At 45.6% G+C, this 23,966-nt stretch overlaps 1 protein-coding gene across 3 annotated transcripts in view; it reads left to right on the forward strand.

Moving 5' to 3' along the window:
* The window catches only part of LONRF3 (LON peptidase N-terminal domain and ring finger 3), a 41,329-nt gene extending 21,899 nt beyond the window's left edge, over nt 1–19,430 (forward strand). For 2 of the 3 annotated variants that reach the window (XM_047764021.1, XM_047764023.1), the window contains 6 exons: nt 2,575–2,689; nt 5,209–5,330; nt 7,462–7,620; nt 8,251–8,413; nt 9,434–9,583; nt 12,713–17,695. In XM_047764021.1, coding sequence (XP_047619977.1) covers nt 2,575–2,689; nt 5,209–5,330; nt 7,462–7,620; nt 8,251–8,413; nt 9,434–9,583; nt 12,713–12,868 — 865 coding nt within the window. In that variant the 3' untranslated portion in view covers nt 12,869–17,695. Of the gene's footprint in view, nt 1–2,574; nt 2,690–5,208; nt 5,331–7,461; nt 7,621–8,250; nt 8,414–9,433; nt 9,584–12,712; nt 17,696–18,620 lie in introns of those variants that run through there. The other variant, XM_047764022.1, reaches the window with a different exon arrangement.
* Nucleotides 19,431–23,966: the final 4,536 nt, after the last annotated feature.

Here is a 23,966-nt window from a genome sequence, read left to right on the forward strand (position 1 = left end):
CAACGCTGGATCCTTAACCCACTGAGCGAGGCCAGGAATCAAACCGTCGTCCCCATGGACACTAGTCAGATTCGTTCCCACTGAACCACGGTGGGAACTCCTGTAAATGTCACATTTAAAAGATGTATCCTCTCATGCTTGTCATGGGTATATAGAACTACACTTGTGTGTGTGTTTATCTAGTTTCCTTGCTAATTCTATCAAGTCTTACTAATTTGGATAATCATTCTATAGATTATTTTAGATTTTTCTTAGTTCATCATCATACCATTTGTGAATAATGATAGATCTGATTTTTTATTCTTTTCAATTCTCATGCTTTTATTTATCTATTTTTTTCTTGTCTTAGTACCTGGTTAGGACTGCCATCAAAGGGGTTTTTTATTTTTATTTTATTTTATTTTTTATTTTTGTCTTTTTGCCTTTTCTTGGGCTGCTCCCGTGGCATATGGAGGTTCCCAGGCTAGGGGTCGAGTCAGAGCTGTAGCCACCGGCCTACACCACAGCCACAGCAACTCGGGATCCGAGCCGCGTCTTCGACCTACACCACAGCTCACGGCAAGGCCGGATAGTTAACCCACTGAGCAAGGGCAGGGACCGAACCCACAACCTCATGGTTCCTAGTCAGATTCGTTAACCCCTGCGCCACGACAGTAACTCCTCAAAGGGGTTTTTTAAAAAGTAATTTTACTTTGTGGCCAATTTATTAACTAGAATTTATTAATTCAATTAAGCATGTTAACTACATTTTCAATAGGTTGATAGCATTCAAAAAGTAAAAAAAAAAATTATTCGAAAATAAATATACGGAAAACCTCTCTCCTAGTCCAGACTTTCATTGGCTTGTTAAACATATCAAATCTCTGCTCCTCTACTTGACCTCCTGAACTCTCAACTTTATCCAGTGAGACCTCACCATGTCTGCGTTTTTAAAGCCCTACCAGGGACTCTGGTAATTAGGTTTGGAGGCCGATAAAGAAGATTCGCCTACACAGAGTAGGATTTTGTAATACAGTGATTCTCAACTCTGGCTGCACAGTAAAACCAGCTCAGGTGTTTTTTACAAAAACCCTGTTGCTTGGCCCTTACCCTGGACCAACTGATCTGAATCTCTGTAGGTGAGGTCCTGGGCTTCTGTAGGTTTTTAAAGCTCCCCGGGTGATGGGGGTGGTGGTGTGAGGAGGAGCAGGAGGGAGAACAAGGAGACATTTGGGGGTGACAAGTATGTTTACTGTCTGGATTGTGGAGATAGTTTCATGGGTGTGTACACGTGTCGAAACTTACCATGTACATTTTAAATATGCACAGTTTATTGTATGTCAATCATACATCGGTTAAGCTATTTAAAGAAAAAACAACCCACGTGGGTCTCCTGCACAGCAGTGGTTGAGAATCATTGTTCTAATAGAAAGGGCACAGGGCTGGAAGGGGAAGTTGGAAAGACTTTCATCTGCCAGCAGTTGGCTGTGTACTCTTAGAGCAGTGACTTCATCATCTTTGAACCTTGGTTTCATTCTTGTTGGTGGGTTCGATTTTTTCTCAAGTACTTTTCAGCTCTCGCATTTTGATTCTTCTGCTCAGCCTGGCTGGGTGGGCCAGCCTGCTGTTGCACCTCCTGGCCACACGAGGGGGCTCTGAAGCCTGCAGCCTCTTCCTCTCAACTGAACACTCTTGTGAGGTCAAAATAGGCTGGTCAGGCGTCTTTCCCTTCTTTCTGTCCTCTTGGTGAGTGCGAGCTCCAGTTCTGAAGCATCATCTTCAGCTGCCCCCATCCAGTGGTCCTGCTGCAGGTGAGCCTTTCTTTAAGCAAAATAAATCCCTGAATCTTTGAATGTACAGAACAGCTTTTAAAAAGATCCTCAGATTGCTTTGAAAAAAAAAATAGCCAGCTCCTGCAAAGCAATTAAAATAGGATCTAATTAAAGTATGTGTATGCATACTCATATATATATGTGTGTGTCTGTCTATCAGTAAGCCCATTCATAATATTATTCTTCTACTGCCCGTAGGAGAATAATCCATCCATATACAAGGCAGTTATATGTTTTTTACAGGTGCAATGTGGAGATCCTTCAGGCTGTAAGCATTGCATAAGTGAAAAATTGAATAATTCTAATCTTTTTCCATTATAATATGATATAAAGGGCTTAAATGTGGGAGTGTGTGTGTTTATCTGCCTGTATGTTGGTTTATCTGTGTGTGTACAGATATTCAAGTGAACAGGTTGGTAGATATTTTAGAATGGAATCTATTCAGACACTCTGGTCATTCATCTCTCTTTTTCTGGGACCTGATAGGGGAAAAAAATCTGGATGCCCTGGAAGAGACTGACTAGAACTAATGTTACAAAATGATCTGGCTTATGTCCTAAATTTTAATGAATGCATTATTTTAAATCCAGATCAGAAAAAAAGCAAATGCAGAGATTTAAAAGAAAAGGGGGGAAATACCCCCCTGCTATCCCCCACACATAGAATTTTCCCAGTAATGCTATAAAACCTTAATGTTGAATAGCTTTGTCTTTTATGTTTGGTCTGATTGCAGTTTTCTTCCATTTTGATTCCTAAATTTCAGATTATTCTATGAGCCAGTCACAACACCTTGTGGACACACTTTTTGCTTAAAATGCCTTGAAAGATGCCTAGATCACAATGCGAAGTGCCCACTGTGCAAAGATGGTCTTTCACAGGTAAAACGTTCTTTCTTTCTTGATTGGGTTAGCTTATTTGGAACTGGGTATGAAGACCGTATCCTATTGGATACCAAACCACTGCACTGTGCTAGGGCAAAACACCCCCCTCCAACCATCTATTTCTCCTGCCTTGGAGCCACCCCTCCCCTCTCCACAAAGTCCTCCAGGGAAATGAGGCAACATCTAGCTTTTTATGAATGGTCAGTAGTGAAATTAATTTGTGTTGGAAACAAAAATATCAAAATGATGATAGACATGAATCCTGGTTCTAATCCCATCATGGCACCTGATTCACTGTCATGGTGGGTGAATCTTTTCTCTCTGGGCTTGGACTCGATGAGCTCACATGTCCCTTTTCATCAACGTTTATCCCATGGTTTGAAGAGATTACTCCCAGGTCCCCAGAGAAAACCTTACAGACCTTCATTGTGGTCCTTCTCCCACTCCTCAGCTGCCTCTGTCCTTATTAGCAGATATTTGGCTGCTTGAAGATCTCTGGGGCCATCAGGCCCTCTGAAATGAATCACACAAACTGCCATCTTTGTTTTTCAAGGGGGCCGGATGTCATTTTCTATAGCACCAGGAGATCCGGGAAGCCATCTTGTCCCCCCCCCCCCGCCCCCCCGCCCCCCCCCCGCCAAGTCCCGGGGACTTGTGTGCCATATGGTACCATCAGTATTCATGTTCCTTGGCCCCTGTCATCCCTGAGGGGAGATTGGAGACAATGTAGGAATATCTCTAGGTGTATGTGAGTCACATGTTGAGCTTTCCCAACATTTAAACTAAGGGAAGGAAGTGAAATAATCACCCAGGATAGCCCTGGTGGGGAGGGGGGGAAATATGGGGCTGGTGGGGGAGGGTCAATGTCATGTCTGGCCTAAGTCAAGAGGTGGCATTTGCTGTCCTGCCTGTAGGTGGGAAGCCCATGGTCCTTACTTATATTTAAATAATACATGTGTGTTGTCCTTAACAGTAAACATTCAGATGAGCAGAAAGAAGGAAAATCTACCGTTCAAATGTTCCATATGTGCCTTTCCTGGGTTTTTGTTTTAGCCTCAGCAGAGGAGTCACCTCCTTCTTGGATAGGCTACGTCCTGCGTCATGGCTCTTCCCCAAAGACTGGGACTGGGCAAAGCAGCTGATTTCTCTGCAGCCAGGCACTGGCACTGGCTGAGAAGGGACCCTGGTGGCAGAGGCTGAGGAGTCCTGGACGTAGGGGCTAGAAGATGTTACCATCTATCTCTATGTATTCACTCAGGGTCACACTTGCACCATTTTCCAGAAAGATGAATATCTTATTCCAATCGTGTTTACTGCGGAAGAGACAGACGTAGCCCATACCAGGAAAGGAAAAAGATGTCTGAAGCCTGCAGCGTTATACTCAGCAGCTCCCCCTGCTGGGCCTGTGTGGGTAGTTTCCATAGCCAGCAATTCTCTGCAGATGTTTTCTTTCCCATTGTCTGGCTCACACAGTTAAACACCCACGCTCTACAGATCCCCGGCTATGCACCGGGTAGGGGTGTTTGAGAGGAAGTAATGATGACAGCCGAGCCCGAGTTAGGCTCTGAAATAAGGGTTTATAACACAATTTCAGTGATACGTAGATGGTATAATTTTTAAAAATGGGCAAATAAAACTACCATTATTTAACTTAAAAAAAAAAAGAAACACCCGGAAGTTATAGGAGAAAAAAACAAATATATAGGCTTGAAATATCCAGAAGCTAAGCATTGGGGTGAATGGGGTGGGAGTGCGCCAGGGCAGGAAAGGATCAGTTACTGAAAATTCTTTTTAGTTCCCTAAACCTCTTTTCACCACGGACTTTCAGCATATTCCAGCAGAGACCATTTCTTGGCACTTGTAAACACAATAATCAGAAAAAGGAAAGGAAAGTATTTGCCCCTTTTTTTGACAAGAACATGATCTCAATCAATTTCAATGTTTTAGAAAAGCTATGAGATTTTAAAAACTTCAATGCAGGTCTTTTTCCCTTGTTAAAATTGTTTTCTAATTATAAACGTAATTCATTGCATGTGTTTTTATTGTATTTTATTTATTTATTTTTTGCCTTTTGGGGCCACACCCGAGGCATATGGAGGTCCCCAGCCCAGGGGTCCAGTCAGAGCTACAGCTGCCGGCCTACACCATAGCCACAGCCATGCAGCATCCGAACTGAGTCCGCAACCTACACCACAGCTCACGGCAATGCCAGATCTCTAACCCACTGAGTGACGCCAGGGATCAAACGCGCAACCCCATGGTCACTAGTCAGACTCGTTTCCTCTGTGCCACAACGGGAACTCCTGCATGTTTTTTTTAAAAAAAAAAAACAAAAAAAAAACAAAAAAAACCACTAAACTCTAATCTCCAGAGAATACTTATGACAGTATCAGCTGCCAACATGTGCGTCCAAATTACTCCAGTATGTGTGTCATTTAAGTCTTCGGTTTCCATCAGGAGTGCTCTGTGTGTTTCTGATCACTGCATAATATCTAATTGCCCTGTTCCCCCTATAGTGCTTGGCATCAAGGAAATACAGCAAAAATGTCATAATGGAAGAGCTAATAGCTAAATTCCTTCCGGAAGAACTCAAGGAACGAAGGAGGCTTTATGAAGAGGAAATGGAAGAACTTTCTAAGTATGCATATGCACATTTTTCTTCTCACTGTCACTCAGAGCTGCTCCCAGAACTGCAAGTGCCCGTTTCTTCCTAGCTCCTCATTTAGTAATACTACGTTGGTAGCCTGAAACTGACCATAGGGAGAATATTTACCCATGGAAGTTGGCAAATGCTCCAAACCAGGCCTTTCCCTGCACCAGAAAGCCAGCTGCTCATTTACCAGCACACCACGGAAGAAACCTAAGCCGAACCACTGAGCAGGTCACATCCTGACACTAATAACTGGGTGTCATGGACAGGAGTAAAGGGGAATAACCTAATCAGGGGAACTTACGAAGGACAGTTGACCCTTAAATAACATGGGTTTGAACTGCACGGTTCCACTTATATGTGGATTTTCTTTAATAGTAAATGCCATAGTACTGCATGATTCGATCTGTGGTTGATTGAATCCATGGATGCAGAACCGTGGATACAGATGAGCTGTGGATGCAGAGGGCTGACTGTAAGTCATAGGCTGATTTTCAGCTATGTGGTGGGTCGGCACCCCCCCCCCCCCCCCCCGCATCGTTTAAGGGTCAACTGTGTGCAGAAGGCTGTTTTCTTCAGATACATAAGGAGGATCTGTGAGGTTAAGAACTTTGAGGTCAACCAGATCTGGGCTTGATGCAGTTTTTCCACAAAGTGAGTAGACTTCATGACCCTAGGCAAATCACTTAACCTCTCTGGGCCTCAGTTTCCTCATCTGTAGTTTGGGGATAATAATAGTTCTTACCTCATGGACTTGTCATGAAGATCAAATGAGCTAGTGCATGGTTGACACCTAAGAAAAGGAGTCATAAGAATGCTGCTTGTTATTATTCTTCCTCTTCCATCACAGGTATTGTGAGAGGCACAGGGTAGGGGTGGAGATGGAAGTGGGGCTCCGACCCCCCCATCTGGCCCGAAGAACAGCTCTCTTAGCAGAAGAAGCAGGAGGAAATCACTAGTTTCTGCCTCTTACACTGCTGTCCTCCCATCTCCCCATCCCCTTGGAATTCTCACAGCATTCTGGGGGCGAAGTTCCCGACGGCAAAAGCTGTTCTGGTTCTATTCGTACCCTGTAGAGCACATTTCTACGCTGCTGCCACTTTGTGCCTCTCACTATGAATAACATGTTTTCCCGGGGAGCCAGAAATGAAATCCTTCTTTTCTCATTGACATATTAGATCGACTCAAGGCATCTTTATCTTTACTTCTGATTAAGTTCCCCTTGAGTCTCTCCAACCCTTTTCTCAAATATCATTTAATGTCTTATTAACAAACACTGAAATATACAGGGAAGTTTCTCTTTAAAGGAATCCTGAACTTAATCTTTTTGAGATTTGGCCAGATGATCTTCAGCTATTGATAGGCTTAGGCTCAGATGTCCCTGTATTAGATTTACTAGACAAATGACACAGCAGTGGCGCAGGAAGAGCTGGCCTGGTTGGTGGTTCCCCATCAGGCTGTGTGTCTGAATCTTCATGAGCACATGCTGAGAGGCAGACTCTTAGGTGTCGGTTCCAGGGCTTCTGCACCAGTGTCCTGGGGGTACAGGGGCCTGGTTATCTGTATTTAAGGGCCTCCAGTGACTGCAATGCACAGGAGCATTTGAGCATCACTGGGCCAGGTTACTCTTGCCTCCTCCTCCCAGCTGGGCCTGCCGTGCAAGATCCTCTGAGGGCTTTGCAAATGTGAGATGCTCACGGGGACCTTGCCAAGATTTTCCCATCCTCCCTCTGGAGAGCTGGTTCACTTTTACCAGCAGTACCCTTCCCCATACTGCCAAGAGGACAACCTGGAGAGATTGTCTGGAGGGGAGAGAATGAAAGAAAGAAAGAAAAATACGAGGTGTAACTATCACTGATGACGTTGAGGTACTTGAGAACGTCTTTGGCCAAATCGGCATGTGTAGGATGTCAGTTTTAATCTTAGCCCTTAAGCTAGTCTGTCCCCCAGATCATGGAACTTAGCCCACGGCATCAGTTGCACGTTAGCATTTTTTATCAGCCATCAACACTTGACATCTCCTGGCCTTCCTGTGGGGGAACCACGTGGTGACATTGACCAGCCTTTCTGGGTTCTGCTCAAGCGCTGTGAGATCCCTGTCGTTTGCTCTTCCTGACAGCTTAAATAAGAATGTGCCTATTTTCGTGTGTACCATGGCCTATCCCACGGTTCCTTGTCCCCTGCACATCTTTGAGCCTTGTTACCGTCTGATGATTCGTAGATGCATCGAGACAGGCACGAGGCAGTTTGGCATGTGCCTTGGAGATCCCGTCAAAGGGTAAGTGAGGAGCTGCAAGAGTAAAGGGAGGTTGTGTAGTAAGGGTTTTTTGTTTTACTTTGAGGCTGTCCTGGGGGCACTTGCAAGCATCAGGGCCCCTCTGGCCCCTAGTTTACTGTGTGAGAGGCTGCCTGTTTGAAGGAGCCTCAGAATCAACCTTTCGTAAACAGGCATGTGCCTATAAAATTTGTTTTAGGAGAGTGTGGGTTATGGAGCCACACTGCCTGGATTCACATTCTGGCTCTAGCCTTGGAGCAAGTTTGCCTTTGGGCAAGTGACTTAACCTTTTGGAGACTCAATTTCCTTATCTGTCCAGTGGGTATAATAATAGTACCTGCCTCGGGAGTTCCCGCCGTGGTGCAGTGGAAATGAATCCGACTAGGAACCACGAGGTTGCGGGTTTGATCCCTGGTCTCACTCAGTGGCTTAAGGATCCGGCGTTGCTGTGAGCTGTGGTGTAGGTTGAAGATGCGGCTCAGATCTGGCGTTGCTGTGGCTCTGGTGTAGGCTGGCAGCTATAGCTCCAATTCAGCCCCTAGCCTGGGAACCTCCACATGCCATGGGAGCGGCCCTAAAAAGCAAAAAAAAAAAAAAAGAATTTACTTTCTTGACTCTATTCCCAATGAACAGGTTTGCGGAATATGGCTGCATCCTAGAGATCAGAAATGTTCAGTTTTTTGCCGATGGCCGCTCCGTGGTTGACAGCATAGGCAAGAGGCGCTTCAAGGTCCTCCATCAGGGCCAGCGGGATGGTTACAACACAGCTGACATCGAATACATTGAGGACCAAAAGGTGAGGGTGGCCGGTGCCAAGAACCCCAAAGCCAGGCTATCCCTGTAGCTTGGTAGACAAAGATGATTGCAGAAGGATTTCTCGGCACCAGGGGAAGCCCTGGGATGTCTCTTCCAACTGCTGCAGCAGCATTGAATGCTGCCAGGTTGCCGTTCGACTGTGGAACGGCAGAGAGCCAGCCCAGTGTCCAGGCTTTCCCTGCTCAGTTGCCGAGTGGTATTCATACACAAACAATGCCAAGCCAGACCAACCCCGGGGCCCGTTCGGCCTTGGAGTTAGGTCTCGGCCAGGGATACCAAGATCCCTGTGTGTGAGCGGAGCTACATATGTGTATTTTATTTTTCGACTGACTTCTTCTCATTTAAAACCTTTTTTCTTTTGAGATCATTGTAGATTCACATGCACATTGGTGTTTTTAAACATGCAACTTGGCCAAGAGCCCTTGCCAATAATCTATCATCCCGTAAGATGGCAAGATGACATATCCAGTTAAGACTTAGTTTTCTGGACTAATGGGTAGAAGAGGAGGTAAATAATCTCATCATCGTTGGTATTGACATTCACCGGATAGTACAAGATTAACAAATGTTTGATCAACGAATAAGTATATTTGACTTGGAAGATAGAGTCACACACTCAGACACAGACACATTCGCGTCCCTCTTCCCGGAGAGCAATGGGCAGGCAGATGTAAAAAATGAAAAAGACAGAGGCATGAAGCAGTACAACCTAGTTTAACAGCACGCCTCCACTCAGGCCAGTTGGCGTCGCCGGTTTTCTGCCTGTCTTGTGGTTTCAGCTCATTTGTCCAGCTGGACCTTTCTCCGTCCTCCACCCTCATCAGCATTTACACACAGTCCATCATCTGGCGGCCTTTCCCACACCACAAAGGAGAAAGCCAGAGGGGTGAGCTTTCCCACAGGGTGACAGGATGGATACCCAAAGAGCCGAGTGTCAGAAGGGGCTCGAGTCGCGGCAGAGAAGGTACGGAAGGCTTCACTTCGGCTTTGATACTTTCAGGTGCAAGGAGAGGATTGTGCTGAGCTCATGGGATTGCATAACTGCGTCTATGAGCAAGCATCGTCGTGGTTTCATTCGCTCAAGTCATCTCTGAAGAATCGGATCCTCAATCATTTTGGTCCAATGCCAGAGAAAGATGCTGATCCCCAGGTATATAAAAATGTCTTTGTCATCGGTCTCTCCCCCAGATGAGAGAACCTAGGGTCTGTGACTAGATGGGTGTGTAGTTTCCATCCAGCAAACCAAGTGTAGAGAGGAGGATGGATCCCCAGTGGTCTTGTTTGGCCGGGCACTGGGCACCAGGAGGCTCCCCAGTCAGAATGGGAGTAACTGAAGAAAAGCAGTAGGAACTTGGATCTAAGACAGGTCTCGAGAGACAAGCCAGGTGAGAGAATGGGGGCACAGGCACCATCAACAGAAGAGCTTTTAATGGGAGTCTGATTCCCGCCATGCTGGTGTGTTGGGGTGACAAGATTCACAGAAGGCCAGGCTTAAGAGCAGGGTACTCAAGGAGCAGAGACCAAAGGCTGCCACATCCGGGGGCCTTCATGACTCTCTGCCCCACTGCTGCAGGAGCGAGGCACTGGGGCCAGCCACCTTACAGGATTCCAACTGCAGGAGCACAGGAACTTTTCACTGCCAGGTCCCTCCATGCTCAGCCCTGCAGGGCCAGACCCTCATCGTTGTCCTCATTAGGAGCGAGCCTTTTTTTTTCTGAGAACACTGGCCCAATCCTTCAATTTACCCTGGGCTGAGTTATACTGGAAAACAGTCCCTTAGTTCTACTTGATCAGTCTCTTTCCGGGGGTGGAGGGGACACAGATCCTCTCGAGAGACAGATCAAGCTGCAGATGGGAAGCCTTCCGGGAAAGGGGAGATGGTTAAGTTTCGTCAGGCTTTGGTTGCCTGGTGTACATCCAGGAACACTCTCTCTCTCTGGGACAAGGCTGGAGGTATCCTAGTCAAATATCTTCCCACCATCACCTTTTCCACATTCTGAGCCGGCTCTCCTACATAATCACCTCCATAACTTCCTTGATTCTTAGACTCATTCCTGAGTCTGTCACAATAGTAACATAGAATATGTTTATTCTGGCTTCTGTGCCAAAAGGCTGGCCCTACTTACGTCTCTAGCTGAATGACCTTGGGTAGGTCCCTTCCCCTTTCTTGACTTTTTCCTCCCAGCTCTGAAGTGAGGGAGGGCAGTGAAGAGGTCTCTAAATTCCCTTCTTCCTCCTGCATTCCGAGGCCGTAAAACAGCAATCTGTTCCCTAGTGGGCTGACGTGTCTTATTCTCTCCAGACCGCAAAGGTGGCCCCTTTCCCCCATTCAAAGACATCCTGAATGCTAGAGGGACAAAGGCCAGTTAGCGCTTCCTGATGATCCAGCTCCTGGCTCTGGGCCACCATGACTCAGGGCTACAGCAGAGCTCTGAGCAAGCTCATGAGCAGGCTGTATGTCCCCCATTCACCTTCTGGAAAGTATTCTCCCCGAGCTGGGCAGAAGATAGCAATTGACAGTGATAACAGCATCTTCCACATGAGAAGACACTGATGCCACAGAGTGATTCATAAGGGCTCAGTGACACAGAAAGCTGAACTCTTGGTTTTCATTTCCTGTCTTATTAGGACGCTTACCATGCTGCTTTGGTGGCAGCAGCAGCAAGAGAAAAAAACTCTCATCCAGTTTGATCCAGTGAATGCTGCAGTCCCAGCAGTCCCATTAAGAATGTTCTAAGCCCCCAGAGGAGGTTTCTTAGAAACCACCATACGTAGTGACATCAGCTTACACATCTTTGTTAGTGTTCCTGGGAAATACAGTTCCAGACATGTCAGTCTAATATTCAGAACTGATCATAGCAGGGAGGACATGCGATGGGCTGCAGCACGGGATAAAAAAGACTCCAAATGAAGCTAGAGGCACAGAGAAGCAAAGAGGCAGTGAGGGTTAGAGGAGAACCACACGACCGATGTGAAGGCACATAATCCCGTGTGTGGGTGGTTTGACCAGAATGTCGTTCTCTGGAGTCTTAAAGCAAACCTTCTGAAGGTTGTGGGCAGAAGGCTCAGTTGGGGCTTAGAGGAAATAAAACACCAATGTCTACACTGTGTGCCTGGGACACTGCTGACAAACAGAAGTTTGGTGCAAGATTTCCGCAGGGTGGGAAGATTCTTTGTTAGAGAAAACCTGGGCTGGAATGCATTTCTCTGTGGCTGGGTTTTCCAATTGGAATATTTGCCAAGTGGGATGGTTGTGTTTTGGGGCTGTGAATCCCCGGCTTTGGTTTTAGGGGAGAAGCCAGCTTCGGCCCCATACTGTCACCTGGCATGTGTGGGCTCTGTTGCCTTCAGGCAGAAACAGGGAAACGAAGGGAAGTAAGAGACACATAGAGCCTAAGGGGCCATGGGAACCGAAGACCCACGTGTTCTATGCATCAGACCAAATCTAAGAGGTAGAAGAGGCTGAGAAGTCGTCCTTCGGTGTCCATGGGGGATTGGTTCATTCCAGGAGGCCCCATGAATACCAAAATCCCTTCTATAAAATGCCCTGGTGCGTTGAATACCATCAGCCCTCTGCAGCCATAGGTTTCACATCTGCAGATTCAATCGACCAATTTCGATCCATGGTTGGTTGAATCCATGGGTGTAGAGGGCTGACTGCAGTAGATAGTTCAGCTCCTAAGATCACACTGGCTAGAAGGTAGGGTGTATTTGCCAGGACATCGATTTGTTTGCTTTAACAACTACCAAAAACAACCACGGTGTAAACAAGCTAAAGAGCATCAGTCCTGGAGATGGGGGGCGGGGCTAAAGCAGCCCTGTTCCATGAGATCATTTGTCAGGAGAGACCCAGGCTCCTTCCTGACAAAAGCTCTCCCATCCTTTGAGTGTTGCCCTCGTCCTCCTGACCGAAGAAGGCTGATGACCGCCGTGTCCACGTGCCAGCTGGGGGAAAGGGCGAGGAAGAGGAAGGCCAGGGCACACGCCCCTTTCCCAGAGGGTGGCCCCGAAGTTACACAGGTCACTTGTCCGTACATCTCATTAGCCAGGACCGTGTCTCATGGCCTCGCCTAGCTGCATGGGAGGCTGAGGAATGGGTGGCTGCAGGCCCAGCTAAGACAAAGGGAAATCGACGTGGGGGTTCATTAGCAGGCTCTGCCACACACCCAAGCAATCCCCCCTCAACACCCCGGGAGGTTTCCCTTGCGGCTTTGGACGCCTGCCGACTGGTGTGACGTGTGCGGGAGGAGGACGAACCCGCTGCGTTTCTCTGTTGCAGATCAACCCGAATGGGCCCGCCTGGTGCTGGTGGACGTTAGCAGTTCTTCCCCTGGAAAGCCGAGCTCAGCTCCCGTTCCTAGCCATGAGGTCCCTGAAGGATAGACTCAACGGTATCCGGCGAGTCCTGGCCTTTATATCCCGAAACCAAAACTAGTGAGTGAATTGCTGAAAAGGAGCTCCCACGCTCCCCCGCCACCCTGGGGGAGTCGTCTTGTAAATATATCTAATTGCAATAACATCTTAGAAGGAAGTATCAAACAGAGGCGTGGTCCTGCCCTTAAGCGCAGGCAGAAATTAAGTAGAAAGACGGAAAGAGTGAGACCTGTTTGAAACTTTCTTTCTTAAGATGCAACTCAACATGCTGCACAACTCCATGCACAGCAGAGGTTGTTTAAGAGCCCAGAAGAAAAAAAATTTTTTGATTTTTGACATAAAATTTTCTCAAAGTTTAAAGTGGTTTTGCTTTAATTTTTCTGTCTTTCATAGATGAATGACTGTGTGGTTGAAATGTGACACCAAGTTACTAATCGTGTTGCTGCATTATTTCACTGACTTGAGGTCTCATTCCAAATGGTTCCAATTTTATATATTATTGTGTAAGATAATGTTCATACTTCTTTCTGGTTTAATAATTTATTTTTTTTTTGCACTACTGTATCCTTTTTTTCCCTACATGTATGTTTGTAACTATTTAAGTGTGCAGTAGTGAAAAGTCAGTCCCTCTATTTATTGCCATGGTTTCTTGTGTACCAAGGGGGAAGTAACAATATTAGAAATGTGTCCTTTTGCTTTCACGGTTTTTGCTGCATTTGATCCCAGTTCTTGAACCTTTCTTGCATCCATCCCATTGGATGCTTAAAGGAAGTTCAGAACCGTGCTTGGATCATCTGTCTCTGCAGATTCGATTTTGTTTTCATTTTGAATCCAACAATATAAAATACTGAAGGGATTTGGCATAGGCTATGGAATAAGCCAGGGTAAAGTAATCCATTTTCTATGTGTTATACAGAGCCAGGACGAAGGAATTATTTTTCTGGCATCAAGAGATGAATTAGAGGAGTGTCTTTTCTTGCAGTCTCTTCTAGGCATTTATTTCAGCAATCAAATTGTATCTTAATTTCTCCCCAATGCAGTTAGGAATGGGGTTTTTAGGGAGGATACTACTTAAGCCTTCAGAGATAATGGTTTTTAGTCTGGCACATCACAGCCCTGCCCTGTGAGCCTCTGTACCTGTACCTCTTCCTGGTGTCCTGAGGATCAGGACCCGGCTAGCACCTGTGGAAACACTTGATGAAGACTGTTTATTATTAAAAGTGGAAAGAAGCCAGGGGAAAAAAAGGTAGAACCCTGGAAAAAAAAAAACCCTCAAATTACCTTTTTGGGTTTTAAATCCTTTTAAAGGAAGTGGACCATTAATTCATGATTTATTTTAGCTAAATGCTGTCTTTCCTCCTAGTTGCGATGGGCCAAGGATTTCAATACAGGGGAAGAATAGCGGTAAAGAGGTAGGAGTGAGGGCTTGTTTGGCTTGCTCAGTGCCAGGTTGATTTCTTTAGTGCCAGGACAACCTGAAAAATACCCTGAGTACAGGAGTGTTACAATGACAGAGTGAAAAGACAGGAAAGAAGTTAATCGTGTTGTTCCTACCCTCCGGCAAATGATCCTCCCCCACCCCCACCCCCCCGCGATTCTGGACGGCTGCAGTGTGTGACTCACTCGCAGCCCATCCACTCTGTTCCAGCGAGAGGTTAATGCCTCAAGTAATCACTCTGACTTCTTCCATCACCACCTGTGGCTAGACACAGACGAGAGAGAACGAGATGATGCAGGCAACACACAAAAAAAGAGACTCACGTAAGCAGAAGCCAAATAACCTTTTCCTGCACTTCCTTAATGAGCACTGTGTTGTGCCAGAACATTATGTTACCAGGCTTGATGTCTGGAGCCCAGCTGGGCTGGTAAAGAATGGAAGCATAAAAAGTCAAAAAAAAAAAAAAAGAAAAAGAAAAAAGAAAAAAGAATGGAAACAGAGGTTACTGCCCAAGCAAACGCTACAAGGCTCAGGGAAGAGGAAATGAAAGGCTCCTCCTGCCACCCGGTGCCCTACCATGTGGTCCTAGGACAGTCGTCTCCTATTATCTAGTGTAACTGCGACAAAGAAAAGGGTCATAGGTGTCCCCGATGGCTACATGTGTTCCCTGTTGTGATTTCCCTTTTTTTGAGCCTCAGTTTCTCATCTAGCAAATGGAGGTGACAAATACTGCATATAGGGTTGTCAGACCATCCAATGATGTAGTGTATATGGATCACTGAACATTGTGCCGAACACTTGGGAGCTATTCAACAAGCGATAGGTTTGATTAGATTATTCATAGTTATAGAAGATCGTCAGGGGGCTACATTTGCGTAAAACCCTGCCTTTTCACACAATACCCATTTCCAACTCCTGTAACACTTGGTTAGGGGAATCCGCAACTCTGATTCTTGGACCATAGTGTGATGATTTACATGTAAATCCTTTGGAGCGGGGGATCCCATCTGTTTGGGAAAAGCAAAAGCCTGACAAGCAAATGAGGGTCAGAGATAAGGGAGAATTCTGTGCGAGCCAATTTTTCCTCTTTCAAGAGGGCTAAAAAGTAGTGTTGTTGGGAGGTCTGGAATTTCTGATATAATGAAAGGCTTAAGTTCTCGTTCCATTAGAATAACCAACTCATCACTCCCTGCTCTGCAACAGGTGCAGAATTCCTCATCATAAGACTAACTCATGTTAATGAGTGCGGGCCTAACTCCAGCACATGTAGATCTTGGCTGGGCAAAATTGCACTTTTCCTCTCAGTGGCTTCAATACCTGTTTGGGTCGTTTTACAGCAAGCTTCCGCTCTATGAGTCGGGGGAGGCAAGGTGCAAGGCTCATCCTTGGCTTGCTTTGGTATGTACTGAATGGAGTAATCAGTTGGACATGACCATTTCATCACTTGTAAACTGATTTTGCTGCAAAGCTTGGGGATGGAGAGTACACAGAGAAACAGCATAAAGTTAAATCTAGGCCAGAAGAACAAGACTTCCCCCTTGGTAGTTAGTGCCATTTATTCATTCAGCTAGTTTTCCTGTCTATTGTGACTGACCTAGTCTTTTCATAGTAGGTTATTTTCTGTGTGTGTGTGTGTGTGTGTGTGTGCGTGCGTGCGTGTGTGTGTATGTGTATATAGATGTATATAGTTGTGTATATATATGTGTGTGTGTATATGTACATGTGTATATATATATTAGGTACCAAGCAGACGTTATGCCTTTCTGCTTTGTACTGTACTACTGCTGCTAGCTAATAACCAGCAAAATGTAGAAAAAGAAAAATGATAAAACTAATTTTCTGTAGACAACTTGGAGAAAAGAGTGCTCGCCCCTTACATGGGGGGCAGAGAACTGACTATGTCAACAATTTGCCTTTTCTGAAGGCCGACTGCTTCTAGCCCCGTGCTGCAGCAGCGTGCTGGGGCTAGTCAAGTCGCTGCGCATGCAGCGCTTCCAGTCCTGCCTGGGGAGCCGGACTGGGCTCAGATAGTCCCCTGTGATGGGCTGGTGGAACAGTGGAGCTCTGAGGCTGGTTCACAGCACCTGGAAGTCTCTCACTGTCAAAAAATCGCATACCGTTGATGGACTGGAACCCGTTGGGGACTGTGTTTCCCCTCACCAACTCCATCCCCGAGATGGGAGTTTTATTCAGGAACTCATTCCTTGAGTTCCCAACCTGTTGACTTTGCATCCATTTCTGTTTCCAAGGCAAAATCATAGCAGAGATGTATAATCAAGATGCAAATAGGAGGAAGCCCAAATAAGGGAAAAGGACAGATTTTTAGCCCATTCTTGGGCTTGAGGAATAAGGTTTTGATTTGCTCAAAGACATTTCTGAGAAGCAGCCAGCTGCATGGGCTGCAATTTGTGGCCTTTCCTGAGTGCAGAGAAAATGAAAGAAAAGGAACCAAGTAAAATGTACGCATTTGGTTCCTCTTAGCAAGACAGCGCCCACTGTTTGACTGTTGAATAATCTGGATCATGCACATCCAGAGGTGAGATGAAAACATTTTCCCTTACAAATGGGCATTTTCAAATGGGTTTAAGTTCACTTTGAGAAAGAAGTGCCTGTAATCTGTGTTCCTAGTGTTGTTTTAAAGCTTTTGCTTCCTGACTCTGTAGCCATTTAAAACTTTGTCGCAGCAAATGTGATGAACAGAAGTTTACAAAGCAACACTGTAGCTTATGCACCATTTTAAGAAGTTGCTTGACCTTGATCTATCATCAAAGCAACAAGAATAAACAACAACAAAGTTCAAAGAGAGCAAATACATCCACGTGGCATTATAGGCTTACCTTAGCTAAACCAGTTCCATCATTTTATGCAGTTCTCAATAATGCCAGGATTAAAATATCAAGCAAGCCATTTACACAGTGGCAATTGTGTCTTTGTATTTGTAATACCAGTTGTTGGTTAAGCAGCCATTTCACTCTTGCACTGTAATGAGCTGAAAGGGGAATTAAGATAACGCTTTTTGTTTTTCCTCCCATATTGCTATTCAACTACCTCTCTATGCTTGATGTCTCTTTAGGGTCTTCTTTCCTCTAAATCTGTCCAAAAGAAGTTTCAGCTCACCTGCGTTGTAATAACAATGTGATATAGAGAGTTTCTGTGAAAGCTTGTTGATCATTTAAAAAATGTTTCCTATTGTCTCACTTTGTATCTAACGTAACTCTACCTGTATTTTGGGGCAAAAATTGCCCAAATAACTTCTGTATCATTTTGTTGGAAGCTATTGAATAGAAGGGAAAGTGATCGGAACGTCTATTTTGATCTTGTTCTTCTTGGTTGTAATACATTTGACCAGAAGATCTCTCAAGGAAGTAGACCTGCACTCAGAAAGCAAGCTCTTATGTATGGGACAGTGAGGCAGGTGTGAATTGATTAAATTCATTGTTTAAAAATGCACTGGAAAAGCTTGTTATTACTAATTGTGTTGAAGCTTTTGGCTAATAATCTGCCCCTACTTTATCTGTCAATCCATTCATATTTGGCGTTTCCTTCAAGCAGAGCTCGCATGATAAAATGTTCATGAAAGCAAATTACACGTTTTATTTTTTTATTTTTATTTTTTGGGGGGTGCACATGCAACATATGGAGGTTCCCAGGCTAGGGGTCCAATTGGAGCTACAGCTGCCTGCCTACACCACAGCCACAACAATGCCAGATCCTTAACCCATTGAGGGAGGCCAGGGATCGAACCCACATCCTCATGGTTCCTAGTCGGATTCGTTTCCGCTGTGCCACGACGAGAACGCCAAAATTGCATGTTTTAAATTCAATTAAACTGTCTCTCAACGATAGGCTACAGCTAAGGCTCACAGCCTAAACCCTTAGACAGAAAAATTGATAAAACTAACTGGGACAATGAGCGGTGTTGACCAAGCTGACTCCAGGTTTTATCTCGTGCTATGGGTGACTTTACACAGGTTCTACTTCACCCCTGAAGGAAAAAAAAAAAAAAAAAAAAGACCTAGGGGTAGAACCTTTTTTTTTTTTTTTTGTCTTTTTGCCATTTCTTGGCCCGCTCCTGCAGCATATGGAGGTTCCCAGGGTAGGGGGTCTAACTGGAGCTGTAGCCACCGGCCTACGCCAGAGCCACAGCAACATGAGATCTGAGCTGCATCTGCGATCTACACCACAGCTCAAGGCAACACCAGATCCTTAACCCACTGAGCAAGGCCAGGGATGGAACCCGCAACCTCATGGTTCCTAGTCAAATTCGTTAACCACTGCACCATGACAGGAACTCCATGGGGGGGGGGGTAGAACAATTTTTAAAAATGGAATGATGGAAAACTCCAACTGGGGCTAACCTCATTCTTTGTAACAGGCTCTTCTGGGTAATTGAGAAAAATCACAACTCCTGCCCAACCAGGCCCCAGAGGGAGTGTTTGGCTCTGCTGGACTTTGCCCTTCAGTGCCTTGCCTGCTAGTCTCTGGTTCTCATGAGCTAGAGCACACGCCAGCCAAAGGCACAGTCCTCCCTCCAAAGCAGTGCTTCTGCCCAGAATGCCGGCTTGATTGTCTCTGGAGAAGTGGTTTGGATCATCTAAAAAGAAGATCTTGTTTGAGCAAAGCCGAAGCCAACATATTTTGCTTCCTCTCCTCTGGGATCCACCCTTGGAGTTCTCCGGGGCCCCAGATGCCTCCCTAGAAGGAATTCCCAGCCTCAAAATAAGAAAGGAACAAGAGAACAGACACCCTGGACCCACAGGCCCCTAGATGTTTAAACTTCCCCTTCATCTTTTAGGTTCGATGATTTCTTCACTTCCAGGAAGGGCTGAGGTGAGTGGACAGGGGCCGGTAGCAGTACCCTTCATATTGGCTTCTTCCAGGTAACTTGGAAACTGCCCAGCCAGGCTTGTCCATGGTCAGCCCAATGCAGAAGCACGGCCTGGTCAAGGCAGAAAAGTGCAGGCCCCAAGGAGCCCTGCTTCTAGATCTCAGAGCCCACTTCTGCCACCCCTTCCAGTTTTCTGTTACTGATTTCCCCGTTTCAACCCATCCTCCTGTTGACTCACCACCCATGTAATAGACATAAATGTCACCCGTGTAGGGACAGTAAGTCCGTTTATACACATGTATTAGCCAATGTCATTGTTGCATTAAAAAGCCCTGAAAAGCCCTTTCCTCTGCGTAATGAAATTGCTCCCTCTAGCCTTCCCACAGAACACCGCCTACCTCCCAGCAAGTCAATATCCATTTCCGGAAACCACAAGGGCAACGAAATCAAGTCCTGAAATTGCTTACTTAAGCTAAGTCCAGTTGTGGTATAAAAACCTTACTTCCCTTGGATTTCATTTTATTTTTTATTTTATTTTTGTCTTTTTAGAGGTGCCCAGGCTAGGGTCTAATTGGAGCTGTAGCTGCTGGCCTACACCACAGCCACACCAGATCCTTAACCTATTGAGTGAGGCCAGGGATCGAACCCTCATCCTCATGGATGCTAGTCAGATTTGTTTTCACTGAGCCACGATGGGAACTCCTGGCCTTATTTTATTATTTTATTGTTTTGGCCGTACCTTTGGCATGGGAAGTTCTTGGATTTTAGAGGTGCATTATGGGAATATTCAACACACTCACGGAGACAGGAGGGATCCCTACCCCCTGGGCTCATCAGGATGCCCATCGCCATGCCCAGCATGCAACTGCATTCTCCAGACCACATGCTCCTCTTCCAAGCCCCAGTGAGCATAAGAGGCCCTCCTAAGCGAACCAGGACTGGGCGTTGGAGGAGTGTGAAGTTCACAAGTGGAAGAAGCCCTTTGGTCTCGGCAGCCTACAGGGATGCACGCCACCTGGAGGGAGGGAGAGAAGGCTGTGGAAATGGTTAATCATGAGTGGCTTCCATTTCACCTTCGGGGCAGAACTTCATGGATCCTCTTCTCACAGTGATGGGATGTGATGGTCCATCCACTGGGGATGCTATTTCTGCCCAAACCGGGACTGCAGTCATGTCTTCAGAAATACGAGCCATGTTCATGTACCTTTAGGCATTCAAAGGCCCAGCTAACATGCACTGAGTGTTCCCTGTGTGCCAGGCCCTTTTCTACATTTTAAAAAAAAAGTTTCATTGAAGTATAGTTAATTTACAAGGCTGTGGTGAGTTTTACTATACAACAAAGAGACCCAGTCATACGCTTTTTTTTTTTTTTTAACATTTAGCTTCTCATTAGATCCTCACTAGAATCTATGAAGTAGAGCTCTAGTCCCATGCTATTGGGGGGGCAAACTGCAGCTCAGGGCTGCACTCTGATTCCAGAGTCACGTGGTGCCACAGACCCCGGAGAAGAGCTCAGCTGGTGAGTAGCCGGGGGGGGGGGGGGGGGGGACCTGGTGTTAGGACGTCAGGCTGGTAGCTGCCATCAGCCGCGGTGCGGGACATGTACCACCCTAGAAGTTAGGGCTCCTCTCCCAGGGAACTGGTGGCGATAACTGTTAGCAGCACAGCACTGGCTCTGGCGCTTTTTCCTTTCTGCAGCTCTGAGCTTACCCACAATGGCAATAACTGTTTTCAGGAAAAAGCAATCCCCAAAACAATTCATGTGCACATGCAAAGGGCCAGGAGTCCAGATCTGCTGCAGCCTCTTAGATGATTTCTTCGTGCTTTAACAGAGGTCTTTCGGGAAGGCCATGAAGGTGTCATTGACAGACCTTTTCGGACCAGACTTTTCAGTGGCTGTTGAAATGGACGTGAGAGACAACAGTCCCCTCTATGCTTTCGTTTAAGGTCATCCCTCCACACCCACCTCCTTCAAACCACAAGCCTGAAGCTCTTCCCTCGGAGTAGGATTTCAGGGGAATTAAGCAGTTGACTCCTCATCCATCACTCCACGAAGGTCATGACAAAATGGATGGACAGGTCTTCAGCCCAGGAGCTCCCAGCTAGAGAGGTTCACTGTTCCCAGCACTGCACGGGGGTAAATGATAATGATAATGGCAGTAGCGGGTAGTGTATAATAAGAGCTTACTGTGTACCAGGCCGAGCTCTTTAATACTCACATCAGTCCTACAAGGAAAATACCATTACCACCCGCCTTTTATAGAAGAGGAAACTGAGGCTCAGAGAGGTTAAGGAGTTGGTTCAAAGGCACAGAGCAGTTGTGCAGTGAAGGGAAATTGAAATCCAGGCAGTCTGCTTCCAGAGCATTCTTTTTTCACCAAGGCAGGGAGCTTTCTTCCAGCAAAGCTGCCCTCATAGTGCTTCCCCTGGCTTGGCCCCAACTCACTCCCTCTTCTCTGTGACCAGCCTTTCTCTTTTCCTGTCCACTGTGGGATGGCCCACCAAGGGGCTTAGATGTATGGCTGAACTTGACCGTTACATGAGAAAATTGTAAGAACTGAGAAAGTCCCAGACCACCTCCGTTTTAGATTCCTTCCAGTATATTAAAACAAAAATATAAGGAAATGCCAAAGATAAGGTTACAAAATTTGTGGTGATACAGTAATACATTTGAAACAGAACAGTTTTGGAGTTCTCTGGTGGCTCAGTGGGTTAAGGATCCAGGGGTGTCACTGCTGTGACTCAGTGTCACTGTCGCGGTGCAAGTTTAATGCTCCGGGTGTTGCCCCCCGCCCCATAGAGCATTTTAATGCAATGTGATTTTGCTACTCGCAAGGTTAGTGGGGGATTGTTCAATGAGAATAGAGTTTGTTTTGCAAGATGAAAAAGCTCTAAAGATCTGTTGCCCAACAAAATGAATATAGCAAACACAACTGAACTTTACATTTAAAGTTGATTAAGATGGTACATTTTATGTTATGTGCTTATTACAATTTAAAAGATCTTATAGCAAGTACATGGAAAAAAAAAACAAATAAGGACGTGCCAAAGATAAGGTTACAAAATTTGTGGTAACACATTCACACATTTAATTTCAGAGCAGTTTAATATAGTGTGATTTTACTACTCACAAGATAAACCCAGAATTTATATAAACATTGACTCGTATTGCACTCTATGTCATGTGTTCTGAAAATGGGACACAGGCTTTAAGTTGTATGATGAATGTTGTCTTTGTCCAGACCTATCAGTGAAACACTGTGAATGTATGAAAAATAGCCTCGTTGTGAGATAACCTCAAACACTGAGGTCGGTGGTGAATGGAAGGCCTTGACTACAAATGGCTTTTCTAGCTGCCTGGTCCACGTTCTGCCTTGGCCTGACTTCAGGCAGCAAGGGGCCTCTCAGAAGGGCCATCAACTTTCACAGTCAGTTTCCCAGCTCCGACCCGTGCTCTAGTGTCCAGAGGGACTGCACAAGCTTGAAAGTCGTTCCGGCCCAAGACAACTTGGTCATGACCTTTTGGTCATCCGAGCACATAGTTTAAGCTTATTTCATCGTTCTTCATATTCCTATATCTCACCAGATATCACCATTATTGCATCACACGCAAACTCAGAACATTATGTACCTGCTCCCTAGAAAAAGGCACACACACTATTTTGAATACGCTTTGCATCTATACAGTCAACAGACCTCCTCAGAATCAATGAACCCCATTCATGTGGTCCCTCTGTAAGAACTTTTCCACACGAAAAACCACACTCTCTAATAGGAAGTCCTAATCCATAATTATTTGAGGTCACCAAGATTAACATGAGAGCCCCATCATATTTCAGTCATTGGTGGTGGCTCAGCATATCAGGACAACATGCTAGTCTTGAACTTGACCCAAACTCCCAACTTTCCCAGTCTAATGAATTTGAGGACTGCCACTCCCCCACCCCCGTTTCCCTCTGACTTGGTCTCCTTGGCATGCTGAATACTTGGCTACAGCCTGGAAATGACCCAGCAAACAAGCAAATGTAAATACTCATATAATTAGTTCTGCCTTTGAGAATCCGCTAAAAGTCATATACATAGGCACATGTATTTGGGTCTCCTGTGTTATAGCTAGAGCTCAGATTCAATCCCTGGCCCAGGAACTTCCATAAAGTTAAAAAAAAAAAAAAGAAAGTCTTGTTCTGACTCCTTCTATCCGCCACTGGCTTCCACCATTCAAAATCCCTCCTTTGCCAAGAGTAGCCTCACACCTCTCCCCACCTCTTCCATCCCTTAGCTGTGGGGCAAAAGACTAGAACATCGTGTCTATTCCGCTAAAGAAAAGAGGTCATCGGATTGAGCCCAGAGATGTATGTGTGAGGGCTCATAAATAAAACAACGTCTTTTTACTCTTTTCAAACAGAATTTTAGCTAGGTCACGTCTACTAATAGCCATCCACTGGGGAAAATTAATGACTATCAATTTACAAAACAGGATTATGGAAATTTGCAAAACGAGCCCTAGATACACACACTCTTGGGCTAACACTCCTCATTGACCTAAAAGTACATTGCAAAAAGAAAAGAGTGCATTTCTGATCATGAAAACACAGCATCTGTGCCGAGCCCTTTTAGGGTAACAGGGGTGCCTGTATCCCACGATCTCTTCAAGGGCAGCAGGGCCACCTTCTAAATCGTTTTCTTCAGAGCTTATCTTGAGGAACATGATAGTCACATCTCCCTAGATATCTCAACGCATCTGGTCCTTGGATCCTGAGTTGATACTTGTATAGGTACCAGCTGCCATTAGATGAGCAAGTTTGAAGTTCGGTAGCTCATCGAGAAGAATATCAGATCAGGAGCTTTAAGAACTCCAGATGTTGTCATTTGGATAAGCGTAGCCACAAAGCT

The sequence above is a fragment of the Phacochoerus africanus genome, chromosome X, assembly GCF_016906955.1.
Source record: "Phacochoerus africanus isolate WHEZ1 chromosome X, ROS_Pafr_v1, whole genome shotgun sequence".
Lineage (NCBI taxonomy): Eukaryota > Metazoa > Chordata > Mammalia > Artiodactyla > Suidae > Phacochoerus > Phacochoerus africanus.